Source organism: Sphaeroforma arctica (genome assembly GCF_001186125.1).
Source record: "Sphaeroforma arctica JP610 unplaced genomic scaffold supercont1.2184, whole genome shotgun sequence".
Lineage (NCBI taxonomy): Eukaryota > Ichthyosporea > Ichthyophonida > Sphaeroforma > Sphaeroforma arctica.
Window position 1 is genome coordinate 1 of NW_014038374.1, and position 8,220 is coordinate 8,220.

General features: G+C 46.0%; 2 protein-coding genes across 2 annotated transcripts; one reads left to right on the plus strand and one right to left on the minus strand.

Annotated features, from left to right (window-relative positions):
- Window positions 1-229: 229 nt before the first annotated feature.
- SARC_12266 (hypothetical protein) lies at window positions 230-4,125 on the plus strand. The gene is made up of 5 exons (XM_014293629.1): window positions 230-392; window positions 840-977; window positions 1,133-1,303; window positions 1,717-1,914; window positions 2,150-4,125. The coding sequence occupies exons 1-5, from the start codon at window positions 354-356 to the stop codon at window positions 2,477-2,479; spliced, it is 876 nt and encodes a 291-aa protein (XP_014149104.1). The 5' UTR covers window positions 230-353; the 3' UTR covers window positions 2,480-4,125.
- A 766-nt stretch (window positions 4,126-4,891) lies between these two features.
- Window positions 4,892-7,997, minus strand: SARC_12267 (hypothetical protein). The gene is made up of 4 exons (XM_014293630.1): window positions 7,847-7,997; window positions 6,835-7,414; window positions 5,654-6,006; window positions 4,892-5,081 (listed from the first exon to the last, which is right to left on the minus strand). Exons 1-4 carry the CDS (start codon window positions 7,926-7,928, stop codon window positions 4,945-4,947), a joined length of 1,152 nt encoding a protein of 383 aa, XP_014149105.1. The 5' UTR covers window positions 7,929-7,997; the 3' UTR covers window positions 4,892-4,944.
- Window positions 7,998-8,220: the final 223 nt, after the last annotated feature.

The following is an 8,220-nucleotide window of genomic DNA, read 5'->3' on the forward strand; positions in this document are numbered from 1 at the left end:
ATGTAAATGTATGCATGTATGTTGTATGTATGTTTGTATGTGTGTATGTATATATGTATTTTTGTATGTTTGTATGTATGTGCGTTATATATTTTTAATTAGATGATAATAGATAAACAGGCATGTTTTTGTTATACATGTGCGTATATAGATTAGAAGCTAATCTTTTCTATATGGCGCTAGAATTATGCCTTCATCCTCAGTTTTTTGTCCGATAATTTGTGGGTTTCCAGATTTTGAAAAATGCTGATAAACGCACCATTGAGGAAGAGGTGGATGCTTCAGGAAATCCTATTTCTTGCAGACTGGCCACTAAGCCGGATCTTTCAGTTGTCCCGCCATTTCTATTGAGAATGATTCCAGGCGACGACGGGCTCGTATTCGTCGACGAGGTCAGTAGTTGTGATCGTTCCTGACATGCTAAAAGTTGAGTGCAAAGTTGTTGTGCTGGTATACTTTACCGGCGAGAATTGAAATTTCAACTGTTGTGAGGATCGGCGCCTGCTGCGCACCAACATATGGTTTCCTTTTGACTATGTCGGCGTTAAGTCTTGATTTGTTGAGGCTGGCGGCTCCTATCCTAAACCCTTCATAGTCGCTCACGGAATATGCGGGTGTCTCGCATTTGTGTGTGCTGGGATATCATTTGGAATATTAGCAAGTGCAGCACCGCAAATACTATCGGTCCAGTTCGATAGCGGAGTCCGAGCCATATCTGTCATTCACATCACAAAGCGTGTGCATTTGTTGACCTAAACCATGATGTCTACCACAATCACAAATGATCAGTTGGCAAAACTCTGATAAACATTATATGCGTGCGTGCGTGCGTGCCTCAGGTGGAATACCTCTACGACGATCCCGTCACCCCCTATTCTTTCAAATGCATAACGGTGCCTTCGATTCTGGCGGACAAGGCGAACATCACGAGCAAGACACGCATCATCGCGTCGAAAGACGGTCGGTCGTGTAAGCAGGTACGTACGTTGTATGCGTGTTGTATGCTTGCTATATGCTAGGCAGTTCATAGTATGCTTTTGATTCAGTGAGTGTTATTGCTTGGTAAAAATCGGGGTTGCACATATTGATCGCAAACTTGTACGCTTTCTGGGTCATCTGCATACCTCAACAGAGCATCCGCATGGACGTCAGTGTAAAGGCATGGGGGGTGGGTGCTATTGTGGAAACACTCGTGCTCAACGGTGTCAGGGACGCGTATGCCCAGCTGCCGACCATGGTAGTGATGTGGAAGAAGATCGCTGCCTCTGCATTCCAGAAGAATCTGGACGAGACATTCCCAAAGGTGTGTTTTATTGTACTCTAATAATTGGAATAGCCCAGTAGTCAAATGCCGTGCATAGCGTATACTAAATACCCAGTTGCTTGCAATACTATGCTGCCTCATGTATACCGAGCGACATCCGGTATTTCATCAATATCGACAGTAGTGTGTACCCTTACATCGTATAGTTGGGAAGTTGCACCGTCGAACCGAAATAAATACATATGTTGTACATCCCTTCATTTAGGTGTTTTTACATAGCACCGATTGCTCGGATATAGTTTCTGTTGTATGTCGAGGCTATCACTTACTCCTATAGTTTTAGTGATTACACCGATGTCAAGTGAGGTTATAAATAACCGCTGTTTGTAAAGGGCCACACCTTCGTCTGTATATCACGACAAATGATCCGAATGCGCCACACATTCTCGCAGTGGGATTGGGACAAGCTAGATGCGCAGAGCGACACCGTGGCTCCCAAAGACCTTTCTAGTGCTACCAGTCATGGTAGCCTGCACGGAAGTGTACTTGGTAGCTCTACTGAGTCACTGTATCTAGACGCTGAAGAGGCTCCTGGAGAAGATCTGCCGATTGAGGTCGAACGCGTGACAGGCCTGAAGGTGCCGACGCAAGTATGTCTGGTGTCTGAAGTGAGGCTAAATGTACTATATGTATTAGATGTAGAAGTCTGCCTCGGTAGTTTTGCTCGCCAGCGCGTTTGCAGCGTACGCTGTCGCCTAGAGGCTTGGAGGAGTGTATCGCACATCACGCAATTGCTTTCTGTGGACACGTATTAGTGACATCTGTGAGTCTACGAGATGGATCCACTCTGCGTGCTAACTTCGCATATGCCTCTCGCAATCCCAGGATGCCATGTCGACATCATCGTCGACGACCTCCATCCGAACACAGCCGGAGCCCATGACCATGGACATGTCCATGACCATGGACATGCCTAACCCAAGCGGCATGCTTATTTCTTCAGGCTTTAACCGAACTCGCCACATCCGAGGCAGTAGCCATGTACACGTGCAAGTGGATAGGAGTGATAGTCTGACCCCCAGCAGCGGTGGTAGTAACTGTCGGCCAGCGGGGTCGGGTCTGGCGCGGAAGGGCAAGTCCCATATAAGGGCGAGTAGTATGTATACGAATGCAAAGGACGCGGTGGATATCCACGCAGAGGACCGGCACGGGTGACGGGTGAGGGGCATGTTGTAACATACAGTTTGAAGGAACATCGCGAATAGTGTCGTGCAAGCATGCAGAGGTCTCTCATTTGTTTATCCTGATAAATAGGGCGTAGGTGCTTTCCGAAGTGATGTCAGGAGCGCCGGTATCTAATTCACATAAGGGCACGACAAACACGTATGCTCCCTGGGAGAGGTCACTAGGAGCTACACTCCGACACAAAGACATAGACCCACTAATGGGCTCAGAGAGAGAGAGAGTGTGTGTGTGGGGCACACTAGAGTGACAGGTTTGTGCGCACGTTAGAGTTGGAGTGCCCCGATTTATAAGCAAATTTAGGCAGGCGTTCTTATGTACTGTCGATTGCCCGCGGTCGCGTACAGGCCTGAACCCCTATACTAGGCCTACCTGTACTGTGCTTAGCTCTATGCATTGTTTGTGAAACCTGGGGTATAGGATGCTTAAATAGCAGCAGATAGGAGCCATTTTCACGACTCTCGGGGTACGCCAGCATCTTGCTTAGAGAGTGCGAGGGCTATTATAAGGCAAACTTCCGCCATGGATGTCTTCCGGAGAAGCAGGATCAGTATGGTCGTGATCAATTCGCAAAGTATGGGGAGCCTATCTCACATAGACAGTAATGCTGGCTATTGTTGTCAACGTCCATCACTACAGACCAGAGGCAGAGGCATTAGCATAGTTTACTGTGGGAATCCAGTATAGGGCAAGTACATACGCTCGATAGACATCAATTGCGAGGGGAGGGAAAACGCACCTCATGCATTTAGTCCCGTGTTATTCCTTCTGGACGAGAACGAATGTAGGATGGGCACCTGATGTGGCCAAGAAGACACAGCAATGATGCAGACCTGAACTGGGCTAGCTATATATACAAGCTCTAGGGAACGGCCGTGCATGTGGCCATACACATTGTACAAATAGCTCGTCACTCCATTAGCCAGTGACATGGCAATCAGCAGCCACAGCGAGGCATACATCTCCAGTGCGTATATGTAATACACACACCTCTGCCACACACTTACATATACACATATATAGGCAGACATTTATGATACACACATCATAGGCACACACAAGGGTGGTTTAATTACCAGAGACGAATAGATCACTGCTAGGCAAAATTGCCCGAGATCGGATGAGTATGAATACCGCCTTCCATGGAGACGACGCATTCTCTAATGATGGAAGTGAACATATTTCCGCAAATAACAAATGCCACGCGTAGGTTTCTAATATCGACGGAGGAAGAACATTCGGCACATTGATATATAATAATGGGTTTATTTAGAAGTGATGTGTTGAGGTCAACAGGTAGGAAATATGTGCGCGAACAATCAAGGCTATATCAAATGCACAGTCATAACACGGTTTTATCGTCAATCTGGCGATACAAAATATTACCAGGTGCCTGTATGCAGAGCGTTGCGTGTTCGAAAAATGTCAGCTGCGTAACTATTCAACATGCGTATAAAGACAAGAGGTGATACGACCACGTTTTGGCAAGCCACTCCAACTTTCGATGTGGAGAGTAGTGGGATTGATTGAAGGAGATATAGACAGGAGCACATATGCAACTTCGAGGAATAAGCACTGCAAATAATAGAGTAAATACACCTCATTGATGAAAATTGAAGATAATGAAATTCTGCAGAGAAAGGTGTGTTCGTTACGATGGTGAGTGATCTCTAACAAGACAGAATTTCTGGTATATAATCGGTAAGATGTACGTTGTCCTCATTTTGACCGTGCAGTGCGAAGTAGCGATATAAAAAAAATTGAATATTACACGTATATTACATTATATATATATATATATATATATATACACACACACACACATATACATACATACATACATACATACATACATACATAATATAATATATATATATATATATATTAAATATTTACACACACACAGACACACAGACAGTCACACACACACACACACAGAGACAGTCACACACACACACACACAGAGACAGTCACACACACACACACAGAGAGACAGTCACACACACACACACACACACACAGACACAGACACATACACAGACACACAGACACAAACAAACCATGGGAATTCACGCGCCAAACAATACTAAGGGAACACAAAACATTCTGTGAATGTCAAGGTAACAATGAATAAATCGGGGACAGTAATGGCTCTTCTTTTTGCCCAGACAAACTGTAGGAGGACCGTATAGGGTAATTGCTATCGGTTGGACCCATCTACTTGTTGGGGATACGATGGGATCGTTAGTACGGTCAATCTATAATCTTTCATGCTCCCGATACTGACCTGCTCTACTAGGCAGTATGAAATACCGCTATGTCTGTGCGGCTATTATGCCTATGCCGCTAAGATTGGGTATGGATCGTTAAGCAAGATGAATACTTCGAATGTATTATTTTTATACTACTTACTATATTTAAATTCTGTCGGAATACTGTCATGAAGGTGGATAATCTTTAGTCTCGTCTCTATGCACGTTCTTAATTTCGGTGTAAAACTCGTCCACTTGCAGCTTTGTTCCTTTCCCTTTACCTGAGGCATCCACACCCTTCCATTGTACCGGTAGATTTGTTCCTGTGAGGGTGGTATTGTCAATACATATTATTGGCGAGGCTCTGTGTCAATGGTCCGTCCCGTCTCTCAGATGGACGTTTAGATTCTCTCAGATTAGAGCATGTGTAAATCGATCTGCATGAACGGTTCTCCACACGCGATCCGGTGCAAATACATGTGGACTACCCCATGGCCAACTCGAAGCGGCATCTGTGCATTAAGCCTTACGTTGCAGCTACATATAAACTGATAGACTGGCCCCTGGCCCCTATTTCGCGAGAGTTTTAGTTGTGCCGGTTAGAAAGTGCCCCTTGGTGTACCCGGGTGACTTTAACAAAAACTCGTGTACGATAGCTACTAAACACCTCTCGCAGAGGGAGCTCAGCTCGATCCAAGCGAATCTGCTCAGCAGCAATCTAGAACAAACCCTGTAAGTAACAATACCCTACACCTTCGGACTTGCAAACACTCAAGTGGGTGCACATACCCAAAGTCATGCCCAACACGTGTGCCTGTCTTCTTAATGCGGGAAGACGCTGCGAGTAGGCCCTGGATGCACCACTTCCCTTAAAATCCTTAAAATACAAACATACCTGATGAGCTGCCGTTGGTACCTTCCCTACGCCTGTCCATCGCCGATGGCATACTGCCGCAACGGCCCACACGTGGATGCGTACGCGTGTGTGGTTTGAGTGATCGAACGTCCGTGTCTATCCGTTCCGGGTTGGGTGTGCCTCCCACGGACACCACCCGTGCATACACAAGTGTATCTATCGGGGATAAGGGGCGTGGGTTGTCCTGCATGGAGAGATTGGTATCCGTGTGCTCGCTCATGTCGACATTGGAGTGTGCACGCGCGTGCAGACTCGTGCGTATGAAGGTCTTGCTGTTAGACCTGCTGTTGCACTGACTGCTTTCGGCACTGGACGTTTGGCTGAAATTGCCACTGATACCACAACACGGCAGCAACCACGATTTCAGTGTTAGGGAGAAATAAAACAACGAGATGTTAGTATCTGCGCCTGAACAACTGTCAAGGAAAGCGCGGATACGAATGTTCTGAGGAGGAGTAGTAAGGAGAAGGGCTTGGCGGCGGTGAAGCGTACAGGTAGAAACACCGGAACACGGGACAGAGGAAAGGCCACAGAACCCTGAGAAACCCATATCCGATGCAATGCATATCACACACGACCACTATTGATAACAGAGACTATAAATGCACGAGCGAACACAGCAGCACATAGCAAATACTTCAACTGTCTTGCAGACTACAAAAACACAATCGTAGACATCACACATGTCAGTGCGCACCTGAATGAATTGATATGTATGTAAACACATCTGATGGAATTGATATGCATACAGACACATCTGATGGAATTGATATCCATGTAGACACATCTGATGGAATTGATATGCATGCAGACACATCTGATGGAATTGATATGCATGTAGACACATCTGATGGAATTGATATGCATGTAGACACATCTGATGGAATTAATATGCATGCAGACACATCTGATGGAATTGATATCCATGTAGACTCATCTGATGGAATTGATATGCATGCAGACACATCTGATGGAATTGATATGCATGCAGACACATCTGATGGAATTGATATGCTTGCAGACACATCTGATGGAATTGATATCCGACACATCTGATGGAATTGATTTCACAATTGATGATTTGGTATTGATAGTAACACACGATGGTACCAATATCCGTACAAACATGATTGAAGAAATTGCTTTCTATGTAAACACACCTTAAGGAGTTGATCTGCATATAGATCGACGCAGCCCGGAGCGAGTTCTCGTCCTTGCCCGGGTCTTTCTTATATTGCGCATCGCCATAGCCCTCTCTATCAAACAATGCACGCCCCACCGGATCTCCCCTGTAATCTCTATGAAACAAGGCATTTCTCGTCCAATCCCCGTCTCCTACGTGCCCATCCCGTCTGCCATATCTACAATCCCATCCGCCCGTGTACGGAGAATGGCCCGCATCAGCTGTCTTGGACACCAACAGCCCCATCTCACTACTAGTGCCGCTCGAGCTCTCTGCATACGACGCTGTCCGGCGCACAGGCGGTGCGTGTGCGTTGCCGAGAGACGACGGTTGTTCTGGCCCGGGGGGTGTGGCGGGTCTTGGCTGTACGTGCCGGTCATGGACGGTGTGGGACTCCATGTTGGTGTGCGTGTAGGTGGATGTGTATTGGGGTTTGTGGTGGGGAGTGGGTGTGGTGGGTACAGAGAAGGGCGGGAAAGGGCTCAGCCCCTTGGGAGGCCCATTTGGAGGCCCGTTTGGAGGCCCTTCATCGATGGCTTCCGCGGCGATAGACGGTCCTGCCGTGATATCAGAGAAGAAAACTTCAGATTGCGATACGAGGGGTTTGTTCCTGTCCATCTATAAAAGTACGCTGCGGTAAACTACAGGCAATACAAATAAACGAGGATTACAGGATTACAGGTCACAACAGCGGAAACACTGGGGCTCCAAAAAGAAAGGGCCAATACTAGGACAATTGTCGATATTGGCCAAAATTTGCAAAGTATCATTGAGAACCCTGTGCCAAATTCCTCTCGGTATTGCATTGTATTAGTGAGGACACAAGCACTGACACGTGGGCATGCAGACCACAGATCTATATTTACACCAATATAATCTATATGTACACGAATATAATTAAAATGCATACAAATATGTATACCCATGTTCAATGTACATCTAAAGAATCCAATCCAATCTCAACGATACATACTAGCGGAAGCACACACCTCGATTGTCGTTGCCGCCGGTGCCCTTCTTGCACGGCACACCTATAGTGATACCCTGCGCCAGAGATCGCGAGAGTGTCATGGTGGTAGGTGACGAGGATCGATTGGCGTGCTCAGGGTCCTGAGCCTTGTATACCCATGTGAATCTGCATAGGGTGTGGAGAGCGGGGAAGTGAGTGGATGTGTATATGTAGATGCTACGTGAAGGTCGATTGCGAGAAAGTTATATGGGTAGATATTGTGTATATAAATGCAATGTGAGTATCTGCGTAGGGTATGGAGGTACAGTAAGTTTATGTGTATATAGATGTATGTATGCATGTAAGTATGAAAGTATATATATATATATATATATATATATATATATATATATA

What these genes read in the sequence shown, in the direction of transcription:
- SARC_12266 (XM_014293629.1), top strand. Translation starts at nt 354, where the DNA reads ATGATTCCAGGCGACGACGGGCTCGTATTCGTCGACGAG. An exon ending in GGCTCGTATTCGTCGACGAG is followed by an intron (nt 393 to 839) that starts GTCAGTAGTTGT and finishes TGCGTGCCTCAG; the next exon opens with GTGGAATACCTCTACGACGA. An exon ending in TGGACGAGACATTCCCAAAG is followed by an intron (nt 1,304 to 1,716) that starts GTGTGTTTTATT and finishes ACATTCTCGCAG; the next exon opens with TGGGATTGGGACAAGCTAGA.
- SARC_12267 (XM_014293630.1), bottom strand. Translation starts at nt 7,928, where the DNA reads ATGACACTCTCGCGATCTCTGGCGCAGGGTATCACTATAGGTGTGCCG. An exon ending in ATGCAGATCAACTCCTTAAG is followed by an intron (nt 6,007 to 6,834) that starts GTGTGTTTACAT and finishes TTGTGGTATCAG; the next exon opens with TGGCAATTTCAGCCAAACGT. An exon ending in TACCAACGGCAGCTCATCAG is followed by an intron (nt 5,082 to 5,653) that starts GTATGTTTGTAT and finishes CCACCCTCACAG; the next exon opens with GAACAAATCTACCGGTACAA.